This window comes from Dysidea avara, chromosome 2, assembly GCF_963678975.1.
Source record: "Dysidea avara chromosome 2, odDysAvar1.4, whole genome shotgun sequence".
Classification (NCBI taxonomy): Eukaryota; Metazoa; Porifera; class Demospongiae; order Dictyoceratida; family Dysideidae; genus Dysidea; species Dysidea avara.
This window is the reverse complement of record NC_089273.1, coordinates 10280494-10300947: the sequence shown is the minus strand read 5'-3', so window position 1 is coordinate 10300947 and position 20454 is coordinate 10280494. Positions and strand designations below refer to the sequence as shown.

The 20454-nt window shown below is 38.8% G+C and overlaps 1 protein-coding gene across 1 annotated transcript in view; it reads right to left on the bottom strand.

The window, feature by feature from the left end:
- Positions 1-20454, bottom strand: part of LOC136247798 (protein crumbs-like) — a 57733-nt gene that overhangs the window by 19196 nt on the left and 18083 nt on the right. The window contains exons 17-19 of the mRNA XM_066039621.1: positions 1511-1677; positions 1336-1459; positions 675-938 (exon numbers count right to left, since the gene is read on the bottom strand). Of these exons, the coding sequence (XP_065895693.1) occupies positions 675-938; positions 1336-1459; positions 1511-1677 (555 nt within the window). The remainder of the gene's footprint in view (positions 1-674; positions 939-1335; positions 1460-1510; positions 1678-20454) is intronic.

Below are 20454 nucleotides of genomic sequence, written 5' to 3'. Positions count from 1 at the left end.
CAAGGCTGGAAAGTTTCAAATTATTAAAATACGTTTTTCTCTGAATGAACAATGTGCCCATAAGGGTGATTTTCCAAAATACAGTCACACTTATATAGGTGGAATAAAGCAAAATAAATATAGCTAGTGCAAATTGAACATAAAAACAAGTGTGTGTTATAATATCAAGGCACAGCTTGTGACTGAAGCTGTCTCTTTTACACTCTGTGATGAAAGATATGAAAAACTATACAACACGATGGTACTGCACCTGGGTATTATTCACGGGTGCAGCAAAACTCAATCAAAGATGATATAAAGTAAATTGTACAGTGAATCAAAAGTACTAGCATCGTTATATTGATTGTTGATTATTTAGGTAAGATAAATATCTGTTCAGTTGTCTATCAAACTGCTGCCACTTGATTAACTGTTAGTTTTATTTTATATTAGCACTGGTACCTGCCTGCCTGCCCTACGTGCAGGACTTTATTGACCTGGTTATTCTACAATTCAGTATACTTATACACATAACTTATTTAGTGCTGGAGATAAAAACTAAGCAGTAGGATCTAATGCTTATTTGTTTTGAAGCAATGTTTATCATGCTGGCTATATAAACACAGCACATTCAACTACAAGACAATACCAAGGTAGAAGCTAGCAGAACAATTAATTTTCACAATAAAACTTACCTGGTATAACTCTTACAGTAATATTTTGTTCTGCAATTAGTCCATCAGCTGTTGCAATGCATGTGTATACTCCACTGTGGGTGGGTAGAGCATTATCAATTATTAGGTTTATTGGTGGAGAAAGTGTAACATCTCCTGCAGCAATATTTGTTCCATTGTGTAACCAAGTTAAGCCAACTTCCAATATGGATGGTGAACATGATAGAGCAACTGACTCTCCCTCAAGAATTGTGACTGATGTAAATAATCTTGTGACAGTTAAGTCTATAGGGTAAAAATATTGGTAAAGCAGGTTTTAATTTTAAATTAGAAATTTAAATTACACATTAGTTAAATACAATAATTTGTGAACGGGCCTGCAAAAATAGGGCATGTGATCACAAACTACACCCTGTTACACAACAGGGAATATCACAGTACAGGAATAGAATATTTGCACTTTGCAACTGTTATTATGAAGCACGGTGATTGTGTAATACATGCTGAAAATTTTAAGACCACAGCATGATGGTACAAAAGTTATGGGCGATGATAACATTTTAAAAAGTAGGCAAATTTTATGTGCCCACATGCCCTACTTTTTCAGGCCCAGCCACATTTAGTGTTGCAGTAATAAAGACTGTTGCCCTTTAATCATAATAAGAGCATATCTTGTACACACCTAGTGCTCTAGATCTACCAGTAACTGAATTACTTGGACCGCTTGTTCCTCCTCCAGTAGTTGCAAAGATGGTGACTTTGACCCTCTGATTGGGAGTTAGTCCAGTGATACTACAAGACTGTGTCTGTTATTGTAGCAAATGATTATTGCTATGCCGTTTAATGTACATCCTCACTTGTTCTCCATTATAGTCAACAGTTATTTTCATAATGACATCATCAATCACATAGTTAATAGTATAGTATGTTAATACTCCATTGAGTTCAGTAGGTCTGTTCCAGTACACACGTACTACACCAGTAATATTATCAGAAACTGAGTTGATAACTGGTGGACTAGGAACTATACAGATAAACATGTAACTAACTAATGTAGGAAAGCATAGTTTAAAACAAGAAAGGAATATGTGTGGCCAGAATTACTTGATTCCGTGTTTTCTGTGCCAACATACCAATGCCTGCCTCTTTAGACTAGCCCTTAAAAAACTATGAATAGATTTGCATAACTATAATTGTTGTAAATGCAATAGGATTACATTATCCACATATTATATTGCTATGGTGTAAATGGATGCATAATATCTAACAAGCCAAGGGGTCTCCCTATATAAGCATTTTGAACTGGTTTTTTTTGTTGTAAACGAATGTGACCTGCTGAGCAAAAATTCATCTAGTTTGCATTTTGATTTCTTGATGTTTACAAGGAAAACTAATGGCCTGTTAAAGTTTCACCCTTATCTAGTGAATGTAGTCTTGGAGTTAAAGCAATAGAAAGTAGGAGCGGGAAAACAATGAATTTCCACAGCAACTAGTCTCATGCCCAGCAACTAGTCTCATGCTCAGCTGGGAATACCACAAACACCATCTGATGACTATGATTGAGTTTCTTGGGCCTAGAAGTAATTAGGCTTGTGCCAGTTATGCCGGCATAATTTCAAGCATAATATGATAGCAAAAGCATCAAGCATTATGCCAACATAATTGGATGATTTTCAAGATTTTCTTATTAAATGTGCAATACGCGTGGCAAAATACAGCAAAACATGAACACACTATGCCTTAATACTGCATTTAATATGTGCAATGTTATTATTTTTTGTCTGATTGTTTACACTTCATGGAAAAATCGAGACACTCTAATAGAGCAGTCACTTACTCTAATACAACAGTCAGGAAAGGCTGATATCTCTAATAAAACAGTCAACTCTAGAGTATAATCTTGATTTTGAAAGCATAATTTTGAGCATAACAGGCTGAATTTTGAGCACTGCTCAAAACCATAATAAGCTATTTTCAAAGCATACTTGGCTCAAGCTTAGAAGTAATATTTGGCCAAAATTAAAAATTGTAAAATTGCATGATTGCATTGAAAGTTGACAAAAAGCAGACGTTTCAATGCCATTTTATTAGAAGATTTCACCAAGGTCATTGAGTACACTTGATGATGAGTTATGTTTTCTGAATATAAAACTGCAAGTAAAATCTTTAATTTAAAACTGAAGTAGGATTCCATAAAAAAAGTGGTAGCTATGTGGGATCATCCCTACATTGACACGTTACCTTCAGCATCTACTATATAATGCAAAAGTAAAGATTTTCCTACACAACTAAAGTATTATCATTCATATCTCCTAACTACGTTTTATCACTGAAACCCTACTTCATTTTTTAATTAATAATTTATGACTGGATTTACGAAAAGGTACCCTTTTTGCACACAAAATTTGACCCCTTTTTTAACCTTGAAACTTCATAACTTTTTATCATTGCATATATAATTGCTTGAAATTTTCCATGAGTGCAACTAAAGAATCTAGCAACATTTTTGAAACTAATAGCAGGTTAATCAATATAAGGAACCAGTTGCTACATTGTTTTGTTTGTTGCATATTGAAATTAACCATTGGGATTGCGAACCTAATAAAATTTACTGATTTTAGCGGAATTCCGCATATCTACCAACATGGTAAGTTCAAAAACGTACGAGAAACCCACTAAACGTTGGCTTAGCAAACATGGTGTCTGTTTATATAGGCCTACAGAAACTAGAACAAAGTTATTCTAAATTAAGTTAGCTATTCACGGGGCACTTTCTCGAAGCGGCTCTCCTTAACTTTTGTCTTTAAACTGAATGGCCCGCTCGAGGCGTACAATTCCCTCGAATTACTGAGTATTATTCATGTACACAATGTTCCAGACCGTTTTATTTTTGTTTAGATAATTAGTTTAAGGTGAATTCCCATAGTCTTGGTAACGGGTGAATCCCACAATACATTACGCATTGGGCAAAATGACGGACCGGGTTCAGAAACAGTGCTGGGCCCACGTATCCGCTGCAGCTACAGTCTTGAAAATAAGGTGGAGTATTCCTTAGAGGTATGTGAGTAATTAGCAGACTGTTTTTTTGTTGGTATCACTACGTATTATATTATTATATTTTATAATTGTAAGACTCATATGCATGAGCATAGTACAATGATTAGTTACAAATTAAATTAGAATGTAAGTAAATAAGTAAGTAAATTAATTAAGTATAAGTAATTAAGTAAGTAAATTAATTAAGGATAAGTAATTAAGTAATTGAAGAGATCACTAATGTACAAGTGTAGAGAATTGTTGTAGAGTTGGTGCATTGACAGTGACACTTGGTAAAGCATTCCACTGAGGGACTACGTAATGTTGTGGGCGCTTCGAAAATCACTGTTTTTACACCATTTAAAGCATTTTACGTGGCGTGTCCCTTTCAATATTAATGTATTGATTATTAACCAAATAAATTCAATATGGGCATGTAAACTGTGTGGGAAAGGCACCTTTTTGCAAATCCAGCAACATTTTTAAACCAGGCGCACGCCCACAGCCGGCCGAAGGCCGGCTGTGGGCGTGCGCCTGGTTTACTGTAATTGTTTCCGTAAAAGTGTGTGTGTGTACCTATCTATCTACCTATGTACCTATCTACCTATGTTTGTCCGTACGCACCCACGTGAGCAAAATCGTTTAATAACGGCGAAAGCAGCTTTTACGTAAGAAGTAAAAGTGAAATGAAGTCTGTATTAAACTTCTGCACAGGTGAAATTTGCTCTGAGGTGGTTTCTTTTCGGCGGACTGAAATACGGGTGTGGTGACTTTCCTCAGACTACCTTCCCCTTGAGGTTTTCAGGCATTTAGCAACTGAAAAACAACGGTGCAGGCCTCGTACACTGCCAGGAATAGCCTATCGCTTCAAGTTGAAAGGGGGCGTATCCCTTACGTACGCGAACGAAAATGAAGAGCAGCTTTGAGGCTTTGTCGAGAGAATTTGTGGGGAAAAACACGTTAGTCACACTATAAAACAGTTTAGAAGATAGTTTTGTGCGTAATATGTTGGTAAAAGCGGTTTATTTAACAAAAGCTTCCTTAGCAGTGCATAGCAACGTAATTGAATGAATTACGAATATTTCATGAATTACGAGAAATAGCTAATTATATTATTGCACAACCCAAACTACCATATTGTAAAGTAGTAATACATAGTTGGTTAATTCATAATAGTATATACTGTCTATAGTTATTCCAGATGAGTTAGCTAGCTGCATGGCGCCTGGTTTTTAGAAGTAGCACAACATCAACTTGTTTAAAATTAATTTCTTGATACAGAATTGCTATGATATATGTAAATGACTGCTCTATTAGATTATCTCATTCTACTGTTCAGTAAAGATGGTTTTGTCATGTATGATATTTCTACTATGGTTTTTAATACCAGCATTTTGGCAGCTGCAGCTCATTTGCCCTACTGTACTATTTCATAAACTAATGTAGGGTTTCCAATGTGTAAAAATTCGACATCTTCAAAATAATTTGCTAACTGATGTTGCATGTTAGACTAACTCTCACTTGAATACAGCCGCAGTGGCGATAAATTCCATTGCCTTCTTGGGGTAGAAATCGATCGAAATATCTGCAAAATCCGAGATTACGAGCTGTAACTCTTAGAAGCCTCGATCCTTTATTGCAATACTGGAGTTCAACCTTCCTCTGTGAGTAAACCTTCACCTAAAAGCATTGGTAGTTTGATTGGTGAGGTAGGTTTCCTGTCGCTGCATCATTTGAGCATGATTTTGAGCTCCAAAAACCGGTTTTCATCTACGGACACCAAACGATTGATAGCCTAAACTTCCTCACACCACAGTAGTAATCATCCATCGACAAAGAAGTCACATACGAAATATGGTTAAGGTTGAGCGCCTCTAACCATCTGGGTGAGCATGATATAAGGTAAAATTTGCCGGAAATCACACCTTAACTGCATATCTTGTACACTCAACTGTTTAAAAATAGATATCTTGGTGTAAAACAACTGTATGATCCATAAAACACAGCTAGAAGTGAGATTATCCCTGGTTACCATTGTCAGGAATCATAAAATAACTTTAAATGGCACTAAAGAAATTGCAACCAAGCTCGTGTGGTTTCGGCCATTTAAACACTTGATGCGACTTGATGTCTTGTGCAGTGCTACGATAACTGTGATTTTATCCCTAGATTGCATGCCCGGTAATAAATTTAGGCAGTGTATCATTACTGACCACACCCATTGGCAAGCCTAGTCACACGAGCCTGATTGAATAGGCTAAGTGCTTTAGTAACTGAATTGCAGCGACGATAACTTTGCTATTAGTTATACTTTATGGATCATACAGTTGTTTTACATCAAGATATCTATTTTTAAGCAGTTAAGTGGACAAGCTGTGTAGTTAAGGTGTGATTTCTGGCAAATTTTACCCTATATTGTGCTCACCCAGATGGTTAGAGGTGCTCAACCTTAACCATACTTTGTATGTGACTTCTTTGTCGATGGATGATTACTACTGTGGTGTGAGGAAGTTTGGGCTATTATTTGTTTGGTGTCCATACACGAAAACACATTTTTGGAATCCAAAATCGTGCTTAATTATGCAGTGACAGGAAACCTACCTCACCAATCAAACTACCAATGCTTTTAGGTGGAGGTTTACTCACAGAGGAAGGTTGAACTCCAGTATTGTGATAAAGGATCATGGCTTCTAAGAGTTACAGCTCATAATCTCGGATTTTGCAGATATTTCGATCGATTTCTACCCCAAGAAGGCAATGGAATTTATCGCCACTGCGGCTGTATTCAAGTGAGAGTTAGTCCAACATGAAACAGTAGTTAGCTAATTATTTTGAAGATGTCGAATTTTTACATTGGAAACCCTAACTAATGTGACAGGGTTTTTCACTAGAAGTGTCCAGAACAGATTTTCTGTAGACTATGGTATGGCTCATAATATACAGGTTTACTAAATCACTTAGTCACCTGACATGTCACTTAGTAACCCGCCCTCAAGCAATTTTGTACATGATAAATAATTATAACATGAAAGGCACACTGCAGTGGTTGATAATACTGTAATACTCTTCTTCTCTGAGTCACACAAATAATTCTGGACAAATAGTAGACTAAGCGGCATATGTACTGTAGCTCTAGCCATTACTGTGGCTACCGGTCAAATAATTTTTTTTTTGTGGGCGCTGTAAGGACTTCAGGAAGGAACCGTTCCACTGCTCTTCAATACTCTTTCAACCCACACTCATGCTCTGGCTATAAAGGTATGTACTTTAAACCATAGTCTAAATGAGTTAGACAGTGCGACCAACAGGAACTAAGCGATTTAGTAACCCCTTAAGCCCTTAGTAGCACCCTCGCTGTGCTCAGGACACTACAGCCTAAGGCCATCAGGGTTACTAAATCGCTTAGTTCCCTTGGTCTTAGTGTCTAACTATTATGTAGTCCATTGCCTTATTTTAAGTGTTAGGTGCTTTTGAATGGTTATCCACTGTTCTAAAAACAATTGCATAACTCCGCATTGGATCTTATCTGCAATGATGTCACAGTCATAAAATGGCGGCGGTAGTTGTGGGACTTTTGTAATAATTTGTATGGACGACTATAGGAAGATTTTTTAAAACAATCATCTCAGCCAAGAAAGAAGATATCGATCTCTAACCCTCAGGTATGGCTATAAGACATTACAATAAATACTTAGAAGCAATTTTCGGGTGGTTTTCAAAGTAACACTAGACTGTTATTCATTCTGTTACCTTATAACCATACCTGCAGGTTAGAGTTCGATATTATCTATCTTGGCTGAGATATCATCATTCAAAAATTTTCCTCCCATAGTTGCCCATACAAATTTTATGAAAGTCTCACAACTATCGCGGCCATTTTTAGGTGTCTGACATCATTGCGGATAAGGTCCATTTGACTGTACACTCAGTATTTTGCATGTATCACACTTCCGTGTCCAAAAAATTCAAGCAACAGTGTTTGCACTTATAGCAGGGCACGAGACTATAATGAAAACCCGATGCAATCGCGCTAGCCTAAATTTACAGTATAAAGCATTGAATGCATTGGGTGAAATACAGTGGAAGCCCTCTAAGACGGACACCGTTGGGGAAATGACCAAGGCCGCCCAGAGAAATTAAAGGCCCAGAGCAAAGAGTTTAAGTGGGGCCCTGGGGCAAGGAGGTTTCCACTCTGAATCACAATTCACCCAAGCTGCAAGTCAAAGACCAAGAAAAAAGGTCATTACATGCTGACAATGACAATAGCTACCCTTCACCAACCATATCTCCTTATTTATAGGTTTGCTACACTGCTCCTCTGAAGAATACTGTGAATGCTAGATCTGACTGCTCCATTAGAGTATATCGATCTTTTCAACAGGTATTCAAGGGGCCCTTGATGGGGCCTCCCGGGGCCCCTTTCAGGCTGGGGCCCAGGGCAAAATGCTCCAGTTGCCCCCCCATGGGCGGCCCTGGAAATGACATATGTTCTTTATATGAAGGTGTCCTTATAATAAGCGGTTTTCTAAAATTTTTAAATAATCAGTTTTAATGCACAACAAAGTTGTGGAACAAGATGGTTTATGGTACCATGTGAACCAGAATAGCAACAGAAGTGATGTTATTGAGCATGGGTTACCTATGGTGTGTGGCCTCTACTACACTAGCCAGACAATTAGGCACCACAAAAATTTTATACATGCTCAATAAAGACTTGTCTGGATTACTCCGTATTTTGATTAGTTATCAAGATGGTTGGTTATAAAGATTATGTAGATTATCCTGTAGTGCAGTTTATTCTTAATGTCTACCAGTTACTATTTTAAGAAGACCTGGGTAAGAAGATTAACAGTACTTGTATACGCATTTATATGGCTTCTCGTAATTTCATCACTTTGTTACACAGTCACACTTTTGTTGTAACTGGCAATGAACCTTCATTACTTGTGTCCGCGATTAGCAAGGTGTTGTACTGTAGTGCTTGCCATATCTGGGAATCGTGCAGTGTCCAGTTTACGGAATAGAGAGATGTACGCTATTGAGGGGGTATTAATACACACAGGTATTGGAAATTGCATTTGGGACTTTATTAATTGTCCATTATAAAGAGGCTGTCTGCCATTCAGGAGTGTCCGTTAAGTGGGGTTCCACTGTACGTACCTGTGTATAATATTATTGCAAAAAAATCCGTAAATTTTTGAATGCCTCTTTCTTAGTGAAAGAAGGGACTAACAATAAACCCTTGGATATCATCTTATTCACCTGCTCAAGAGGAGTTGGAAAATCTTTGTTTAGTTGAAGTAGACCCAAGGATACAGAAGGTATGAGCATTTGTGTCAGGGCTGGCTGTGGCCAAACTGGGTTGGGTGGGCCATCCGTGGCAGGCCCAGGGGAGGGAAAATTGAGTTGGTCAGGCCATTGGCTATAATGTTGAGATTGTTACTATATACTTGCCAATGAGAGAGGAGTTGCTGCACCATGTGCAAAGCACACTCTGCGAAGTGTGAAGCACAAGCATTCTAGGGGGGGTCTGGGGGCATGCCCCCACAGGAAATTTTTGAAAATTAGACACTCAGATATGCAACTTTAGTGATATTTCACTGCTAGCTAGCTATATAAATATGCTCAAGCCTATCTGTTGTTCTTCAGATTTTCTATGCTATGTATAATAGGTAGTAATTGTAGACCTGACATACAGGAGACACAGCATGAAACTTGCTGTATGGCTAGTGTTCATTTAGTTATAGCCATTAGAAGTTCAAGGGGGGTCTGTGGGTGCAACCCCCAGGAGCTCATGAAGGATTTTTGCAATTTAAAGGCTTGAAAATGCCTTAAAATTTAAAATTGATGCTAAATTATAAAGTAAAACTAGCTAGCAACTTGCAACTTTCCCCCCAAATTTCACAGGGAACCCATGCAGCATGGCCCCCTTATAGCTAGTCTATATGAATTAATCGACTAGACAGTTTATAGCTGTATGCAGTGAATTCACACAGCTACAATAAAAGGCTACACAGCTACAAAAATGCAGTATACTGCTATACTGGTTTGTATGCAATGAAGTGAATGGATCATCACGTAAATTATACTGGTGGACAGTCACGAGACCAATCAGTATTCGAAAATGGCGCGATGTGGGTGAGACTGAAAGTTTGCTCAGTATCTCGACAGGACGAGTGGGTAGTTGAAGAGGAGTGATTTCTCCTCAAAATCTCATCCAGATGGCCGCCATGTAATGCATGGGTGTACAGCTTCTTGCTGTGCAACGAGTCACCTGGTTTGTCACTGCCCGGCAGCCCTTCGTCCAGTAAAATAAGCCAAGAGAGACAAGCCAAGAAATGCTAATGATTATTTTATGAAGATTGAATTGTGATATAAGTGTGCTGGTTTAGAATCAAAGAAGGCACCTATCTTACAAGTGATAAATGCCAACTGTCAGCACACGTGATACTGTACATAGAACCCACAATCATTTCTGTACAAAATGATATGAATGCTATGCTATACTGTAAGGTAATTAGAAGTACTATACATGTAGTTGTTAGGCTGAGAAACTAGATAACTACTCGTGTCATGCATTTTCAATAACATCTGTAAAATGTACGTAGCTACGAGTAGATATGATCATCCAAAGATTGCATGAGAGTAACACAGTTCGAGCTGGTCATTTAGATGGTTCAGCTCCAGATTATTGATCTGGCTCAAGCCTGACCAACCGGACTGTCTCCTCCGGCCTTGCGTGGGGGGTGATAGATAGTGTGCAAAGCACACTCAGCATGTATAGTATGCTCCTGCTAGGGAGGTCTGGGGGTATGCTCCCTCAGGAAAAATTTTAAATTATCACCTAGGAAATACCATCCAGAAGCATATTTATCCTAATTTTAGTTGGACGTAATTATCCTTAGATAAATTTATCAATAATTACACTGAATTCATTTGATAACAGCTGCACGTGAAAGCATTCAATCTAAGCTTATTGGCCAGTTGCTAGATGAATAATGACCACAGTACTGTTACTGTATCAGTGGTGTGGCCTCAATTACACCACATACACAAGGTACCCACAAATATTTTGATTCATTCTCCTGCCAAAACTTTTCCATAATATTCCGTGTTTGAGAGACTGGTTTAGACTGTTGTAGCACGGTATCCAAGCCCTCTAACCTATTTCATGCAGTACAGACTAGTGTTTTATGCTGCTATAGTTTACAAGAAGTTTTCGAGTGAGTTTTACTAAAAGAAGCAGCAGACTTGCACGCGTAATTGTATGGCTTCTTGTACTGACTACTATGATATTCATAATAGCTACTAGTCAAGTTGACTGTAGTTGTGAAAATGTTGGGTGGGTCATGGCCTACTCACCCCCTCCAGAGCCGGCCTTGCACGTCGAAGCAATCTTATGCAATCGATTTTTCTTCACGAATTTCGCCTTTGTATGCAGTGAAAAAGGGAGCAAGAAAGGCTAAGGACTTATGAGCAACATGCAGAGACAGGGAAGTATTCACACCTCTGAGTTCTAGCAGACCTACAGAAATCACTTATGTACAAAAAAACCTAGCTTCATTCCTTGCCACAAAGCAGAGCCAACAATACAATGTTGTGATCTCCTTTTTTCATAGCAGACTGTCATTCTCCTTATTACATTCATCAAGGGCAGACCTAGGATTATGCTAAGGGGGAGCACACTGGTAGAAGTGTCCGCGAAACACACTCTGTAAAATATGAAGCTTACTAGGGGAATCGGGGCCAGGTATTATCATTCTAAGATTGGTGGCAAGGTTTACTCAGTGTTTATTGATAGTACAACAGTGGGAGTATGAACTCTAAAGCTACAGTGTGTTGATCGAAAGCAGAGATATCATAGTATAAAGTCAATGCTATACTCCCCCAGAATACTAACTCTCATGGATTACATTAGGTAGAAACTTCTCACTACAATTTACAACTGTTTATTGCAACCTAGAAAGATGAATGCTGCTGAATAAAAAAAATAAAACAGAAACAACAGTCTAGGCTATAATAAAACACACGCATATCTATAGACCTTCTGTCAGTTTATATGTAATCTAATCCAAAACAGCCAAGCTGTAAAAAAAGAGTGCAGCCCTCAAAAAGGCTATGGTGAAAACAGATGTGAAATCCAAGGTGGCAGCCAAGAAATGGCTGTGATGGTAGGTTAATGGTAAAGATTTTAATAACTCAGGTGAATTTTCTGCCAAGACCAAGCGGCACCAAATTCACCTGAATTGTCGTTATTAAAATTTTTACCATTAACCTACCATCACAGCAATTTCTTGGCTACCACCTTGGATTTCACATCTTTTTTCACCATAGCCTTTTTGAGAGCCACACTCTTTTTTTACAGCTTGGCTGTTTTGGATTAGATTTCACTTCTTTTTGTATTTGTATACCCCAAAGCTAGCCTATGGCCGGCTTTGGGGCTTCTTAACCTATCTTTTTTTCTCTACCACAGGATGAAGAAAAAGATGAAGCAGATTTTAAATACTTAAACTAATTCTGATTTCATCACTAAATGTACAAATTATATATATAATACATATCAAGACTCATGGTAGTGAGTCATGAGGCCAAGAAGCACAAAGCACGTGCCCACAATAATAATCACGCAACCACTACTGTGAGTCATTTACATGAGAGATCGATTATGCAATCTTTTAAAATCCGCATGGCGAAATCTCAGTCTCACTAAAAGATTCCACCTCGAAACCAGTGGGAATGTAACCTTTGTATAATGAGTAACTACCACACAAAAATTCAGGCGAATTGTTGGAGTAGTTTGTTCCATCGCCCACCCATTTACAATGCATTAATTAAATTATTTATTCAAATGTGCATTGTTCTTTTTTTCATTTTCTTCGTCGTTCTTTTTGCTAGGAGACATATAAACTAGGAGGGACTAACGATTATAGCATAATGGTAAACAAGTTACAACAGCAAAGGAAATTTTATAACCAGCAGTGATCTAGTTGATAGATAAAGGTAGAAGACAGTTTGTAGTTTCTCCAGCCCTTGTTTGAGAATAAGCACATTAGCTGCTATAAGCACAACAAAAGCAAGACAGCCTAAAGAATAGTATGTCTCTGTAATCACTATAGCCTCTACTGTATGTAATTCCAAAACTGTAAAGCAATTATTAAATTAAATTAAATTAAATGCAAACTCTGATTATCAAAAACCACAATCGAAATTTCTATTCGTGTAGAGTTCCGAGGGGTGGATATTTAAAACTAGACTAACTAAAGTTGGGTTATGTAATATTTCTGCTGGATTTTCGTGGAATAAATGAAACAAAATAAGCAGTAAGTGGCGTTGAAGGTTGCGCAAAATTGGCATTTTCAATAGACAGAAGAAAGGTGCACACACAAACGAAAGTGATTGAAATGTCCAGTAAAGATTTAGAGAGGCAAACCAGCATGTTTGACTTGTAAAACTTCCTAAAACTGATGACAAATGGTGAGATGAGCATTTTGATGGATTTCGGTCTCGATAAGAGAGCCGCTACTGCCACCCTATGAACGAATATAACTTTTTTTTTTTTTTACCCGGGCTTGATGGACTGCCCTTGCCTACCACCCCCAGCACATAAATGGCCTGTGCTGGACAAACCGAATATAACTAAACAAGGATGCAGCATGACTTTATGAACGAATATAACTAAACAAGGATGCAGCATGACTTTAGAGACGCAAAGCATCACGTTTGATTTGCAAGATTTATTTAACAGGTTGTAAATTGGTCGCTATCGGCAAAATTCGTGGATATGGCAATCATTTGGCGGTTTTGAGGTCACTAGAAGGGCTGCCAGACCAACCCTATGAATGAAAGCTACTGGCTATGGGTCTAATAAGCTTTTGAGAAGTAAACTAGCACATCTGGCTAGCAAAGGTTTCCGTCAGTGAATAAAATCGGCATTTTTGACAAATTTTTGACAGCCGTTGAGCTCAGCCAGATGGTAAACAATTTTGGAATTCGATGATATTTGGTGTGGTAGTAGTTGGACTCATGCCAGACCAGTTTGACCTGGGAGGGTTACTTTGGCATCGCTACTGTGTGCTTCAGTGGCATCAAAACGTTTTTCGAGTCCGAAATTTCATTTTCGCGATGCAGCGGCTGGAAATTACTCCAGATAATGCAGCCACTGATGGTTTCAGTTTAGAGTACAGTTAGTAAGAAAGGTTGAGGGTGCGTATTGTAGCTTTAAAAGATATTTCCTTGAAGATATAGCAAAAAATCTTGTAATTTGTAAGCATATTCGCCGATTTTCACGACAAGACGTTAATGAATAATAAAACCAATCTGGCATTTTCAAAGTGGTACCTAACCTAGCATTTGTGAGTGGTTTGGTAGTTGATTCTCGGAAGTAGAAATTTCACGTTGCGGACTCTAGCATAGGATTTATTGTAATTGCTAACTAAAAGTAGCCTAAAATCCAATCTCAGAGTTTCTAAAATCTCAAAACTTTCTGGAGAAATGTCATCAGATGTCTTATTCAGCTATATCAACTTTAGGAAACCCTCTTCTAAAAATCCTAGATCCGCCACTGGTTATTGTGAAATCGCTTCAAGCTGACAGGTTGGTGAAATAAGTACCTCTATAAATAGTTATCGTTTCGAAAATGCAACTACTTTAATAGTGTTACTTGCGAATGCAATTTCAACTATTTGCACTGGGCCCTGGTGTCGGTGCAAGTCTAGTTACGCCACTGGATGAAGCTGCTGGATTATCTATTTCTGCATCTAGAAGAATTTTTCTAGCACTGAACTGTGCTGAGAGGTCGGTAGAAACATAGGACTATTGTTTATTCGCTGTAATTTTTTGTTTATTGTTTTATTTGTTTTGTTGTAATTTCACTCCTTGCAACGCCCACCATATTATGGTCTTCCATATTGTGGTCGCGCGTGCCCGAGTACACACTACATTTTCAGTTACCATATAATATATGCATGCATTATTTTCATCATCATTGGTTCTTTCTCACAATTTTTTATGGATGTACAGGCATAAGTTGTAAAAAATTGTTTTTACTAAAAAATAAATGAAAATAAATAAATAAATATCCGAACAGTGCGAATTAAAATTTAATGGTTGCAACGAAAAAATACAAAAAATGATTGCTTACAGGTTACAAGAGACAACAGGTGAAGACAACGGTTGGATTGCTTACAAAAGGCGGTCAAATATGCGGTTTGTGTTCAGCTTCCCGCCGACCCGCCTTCATGCCACAATTTGTTACGCCCTGCTATAAACAAACCGGATTTTTCGTGTGCTTTCTCGCTCCGTTACAACTGTAACTACTTCCACACCCAGCTGGCTAAGAAGTTGAGTTGTTATTCTTCGTTAACGATTCTTTGCTAGCGACGTGTGAAGTTCTGCTAGAAGAATGGGGTACCGATTATTACTTGGTGAGTCATCAATTTATTTGTGTTATATTATATTCTTCGAAGTTGCTATTGTTCCGTAATCCGGAAATATTTTGTCAGGGCTACTGTTCCTACAGTCCACTAGATTTCTCCCTATCAAGCACACTAGTTGTATGCTAGGCCCCGAGTATTCAACTTTAGGGCACGCGTCTAGTAGGTTCCCCCAGCATTCGACTTAAGGGAACGCGTCTAGTAGGTTGTTCCGAGCATTCAACTTAAGCGGACGCGTCTAGTAGGTTACCCCGTGCATTCAACTTTAGGGGACGCGAAAAGTAGTTTTAGTATTAGGCTTTGGTTTCTTCTTCACCTTCAACAGTGACCTAATTTTAGAAAACCGTCGATATACGCACAATATAGTACTTTTGTAATAAAGCGCATTCAAAAACAAGGTTTTTGATTCGTCTGAGGCAGAAGCTGTCCTTCAAGTTGATGCCACTAATGCTTTTAACTACTTAAATCATCAAGCAGCTCTTAGTAAAATTTCAGTCCTCTGTCCGTCTTTTGCTAGAATTTTGAGTAATACCTATCGAGAGGATTCCAAACTTTAGGTCCTGCCCAAGAGACCTAAAGTAATACCTATCGAGAGGATCTCCTATTTTGAGTAATACCTATCGAGAGGATCTCCTTTAGGTCCTGCCCAAGAGGGCAGGACCTAGGGAGATCCTTTGGCAATGCCAATGTATGCTCTGGGTGTAGTGCCTCTAATCTAGAAACTAGCTAACATTGATGTCTCACAGAAGTGGTATGCTGATGATGCCTCAGTATAGTTGGCTCCCTGCAGAGTCTCCGTTGTTGGTGGGATAACTTGATTTGTCTGGGACATGATTTTGGATATTTTCAGAATGCCGTTAAGGCTTGCCTTATTGTGAAGCCGCAACATCTACGTAAGGCTAGGGCTGTTTTTCGGGGCACTGGTGTGGTAATCACTGATGCTGGTAAGCGTCATCTTTGCTCCGCATTGGGCACTGATCAATTTCTTAACAGTTATGTTCAAAACAAGGTTTCTACATGGGTGGGTGGAATGGAGAAACTTTCTGAAGTTGCTATCATCCAACCACAAGTAGCATATACGGCCTTTACACATGTGTTTCTGCACCGTTGATTATATATTGCTTGGACAGTGCCTTTCACTCCTGAGCTTTACCATCCACTTGATCATGTCCTGAGCCTTCGTTTTCTTCCTGCAATGACTGGCTGACCAGCATTTGGTTCCATCAAACGAGAGCTTCTTTCATTGCTTGCCCGCCTTGGAGGGCTTGGTGTCATTATTCCAACCGTTCACTTTTCCCCATCGTTTTTGTTTTCTAGCAGTGTTGCAGCTCCTCTAGGTGGCCATCTTTTAACAAAATGTACCTATTGTTCCTTGGATATATATCAGCAAATGTACCAGCGCAAGCTTGATTTACGGGTCTCACGCCAAAATGATCTATCTGCTCAAGTGGACTTACTTTGTGGTCAACTGTCTCCACAATTGTAATGTGCCTTTGAAGCTGCATCAGAGCGAGGCGCATCGTGTTGGTTAAAAACGCTACCTATTGCTGAACATGGGTTTGCCTTACGCAATTGGGAGTTTCATGATGCAATGTGTTTAATATTTGGATAGCAACACTGTAAATTCAAAAGTGTGATGTTCATACTGATGGTATGGCTCCTGCGGTCGCTTAGTGTGATGCTCATACTTAAGAAGTATGAGAACCACACTAAATGACCGCAGGAGTCATACCATCAGCATGAACTTCACACTTCTGAATTTACAGTGAACCTGTTAAATTGCCTCAGACATGTGTTTGTGGTAAACCCTTTTATGAAGAGCATGCCTTTACTTGTCCCTGTGGTGGGTTTCCACCTATCCGCCACGATGAAGTCAGGGATTTAACTGCTAGTCTATTGAGTGAAGTGTGAAGTGATGTTGGTGTTGAACCTACTCTCCAGCCTCTTGATGGTGAGCCATTGCAATTTGCTACTGCTATTAGTGAAGATGGTGCCCGTCTTGATGTTGTTGCCAGGGATTTTTGGGGTCTAAATAGGCAGCGTTTGTTTTTCAATGTCAGGGTTTTCAACCCTTTTGCGCGCTCTTATTTTCACTCCCAATTGGTCACATGTGACCTAATTTTAGAAAACCGTCGATATCCGCACAATTTTCAAAATGTTGTTTATTTGTTCTTTGTTTTCGACTTGGACAGAGGAATTGACTAGCAAAGGTTCAGCTTCATAAGTTAAGTAGTGTTGGAAATACAGCACTAGACAGCCTGACGAGATAATAAATGGATATGTACAGAAGCTATCGAGAAAAACATCTACAGGCGCTTACATAAACCATCATAACTTACTGATACAACGGCGTACGGAATTGAATCTTCGCTCATTGTGTTCGCCATGTTTTTGTGCATCCATCAAGGTATAGGATTTTCCCCAGGCATGCTTCTGTGTTCTAGAGGAAGGAAAATTCACTGAAAAACGATCGTTGGTAACTTCTTTCGTCACAGCAACGTAAACAAACGTCTGTAACTTTGAAATCCATTCGTGTATGGAGATCAAACAAAGATTTTTGTACTTCCTATAAACAGGCGAACACGATAGTTCCCAGGATATATCCATTGGAGGCTTAATTCGCCCACCAGTGAAGTGATAAGACTTGCGTAATTTTTTTTCTAGAGCTTGCGTTTTTTACCCATAGTTTTTAAATGCGTTTTATTACAGATTTTTTTTTGTTCTTTTAATTCCGACCCTAATGGCATTCCCATCCTCCCCGATCTCTAGCTATAAGTTAAACTTAATTTAATTACAAAAGTACTATTGTGCGTATATCGACGGTTTTCCAAAATTCAGTCACATAAAATTATGTTACCAGCTTCATGAAAGTGAAAAAGACGAGATTATGATGAGTGTGTTAGAAAGGTTGAGAGAGCTTGCTTTTCACCATTGGTGTTTGCAACTACTGGTGGCATGGAGCCCTCTGCTACAACAGTTTTTAGGAAGCTTGCTTCAATGTTGGCTGAGAAGCGCAGCATTAATTACAGCAAATGCTTATTCTGGCTGTGATGTAAATTTTAACACAAGGTTTATGATGCAAACTCATTATGCACCTACCAATATGTTGCCCCACCACCCCCTTGGATGTAAGTGGGGCTTTACAAGGGGAATTGACATGAAACTGCTGCCCCACTATGGGGGACAATCATTCATTAAGCACCCAAGTATTTTTTCTATGCTATGTCAAATCCAGAGTAAATCCCACGTTGCAACTGGAACCAATGGGTGGGGATTTGACACAATAGGTTTGCCCTACCATGGGGCATTTAACATTCAGTTGTGCCCACTATAGCCCCATATATTCCCGAAGGGAGGGGTAGTGGGGCAATACATTAATAGATGCATTACAGGGGTAAATAGATTAAGCCTGTACCTTGCGGGCCTAAGCATGTTCCTCTCCTGTTTTGAAAAATAATATTTTATTGCCTGGCCCTAACTGGAGTTTGCCTGACACCTTCAACAACACAAAAAGCTATCTAAAATGGTTAATTTAGCTTTGACCATTGGCAAACTGCAACACTCAACAATTATATCAGAGTATACATAACTCTATATATCTGCCCAGTTACTATATAGTAGGGTCCATGGTTGTCTCAGATCTGCACATATTATCATCACATCATTAACTTATTAGTTTTGTAGTATTGACTTACTTGCTAATCATTCAAATGCCTGACACATTATTTATAGCCAAAGATTTCACCATACATTAGAGGAAGCCATAAAAGTATATAGCCTTATAGCCTTTCCTGAACTGTTGATGGAAGCATTTGTCTGCTCTTCCATCTGGTTGGTTGAAATGTTGAGAAAAAATCTTCTTTCATTTTTAGCTGTTTTCTCACTAGGGTTCAGCTCAACTTGTTCACGGTCTGACCCACAAAGTTGCTAGAACAAGCCAGCTTCAAGGATCTGGCCTACAAAAGCATAGATATATAATCCCAGGAAGCTACTATGGCGTGGGGGATTCCTGTCTAAAATTATGACGGTATATAGTTATATATCCGTTTACAATGACTTATACATGAACTTACTCGGCAATTCGCTGGGAGAATAGTGTGACGCATTCAGCGCCTTCATGTCCATTCCGAGGCATACATTCAGCAACAAATAAAGGAGACTACCAAGGACTCTATGAACATTTGTCATATCACAACTTGAGTAGCTGTTTTCTGTCACACGATGTTGAATTCATTTGGGAAACATTAGAGCTGATTATATCCAATGCTATGAGACTATTCATTCCTTTTACCAAAATTCACTGTAATAACCAACCCTCCCGGCTCACTGCCAATATTAGACATCACATCAAGTGCCTGCGCACTCTTCGCCGCAGGTATAAGCAACATCCTACTAGACATCTCGAAGAGAAGATCAAATTATCTCAAGAGTCACTCCAAGAGGAAATTGCTAACAGTAAAACTAACTATGAGACATGCCTCATCAGAGAGTATGCATCTCACCGCAACAACAACATTTTCAAGTATATCAGGAACCTTACCCAATCCAAGAACTTTCCTTCTGTTTTACAGTTTGACAACGAAATCGCCGAATCTGACACTGATTCTGTTAACATGTTCAATCGCTACTTTCATTCAGTTTTCTCAGACTCATCTGATCTATCCAATGTTGATAACCGTTTAGAGCCTACTGATCACATTGATTTTATTTCAATCACAATAGAAGAAGTATATGACGCCCTTGTATCTTTGGACCCTACCAAAGCACCAGGCATTGACCTTATTTCTCCAAAAATTCTTCAGACATGTGCTCCAATTTTGTGCCAGCCGTTGCACCATCTTTTTTCTATGTCTCTCCAATATGCATACATCCCCTCGAGTTGGAAGATCCATAAGATTGTACCTATCTTCAAGGCTGGTGATAAAACTTCGGTAAAGAACTACAGACCCATCTCATTGCTTTCCAGCACATCAAAGGTACTTGAGCGATAAGTGTATAATAAAATAGTAAATCATCTGGTAACTCAAATTAATCCCTGCCAGTTTGGCTTTATAAAAGGAGCTTCCACCTTACAACAGCTTTTAACATTCTTTGACTTCTTGACCAACAGCCCAACGTAAATTGATACTATATACGTAAAGCCTTCGACACTGTTTCACATGGAATCCTACTAAATCACCTCTGGTCTTTTGGCATTACTGGTACCCTATGGTCGTGGTTTAAATGCTACATCACTGACCGAGTACAGCAGGTATCTATCAACAATACTTTATCTGACAGTGTACTACCAGTTATATCTGGTGTCCCCCAGGGAAGTATTTTAGGTCCCCTGT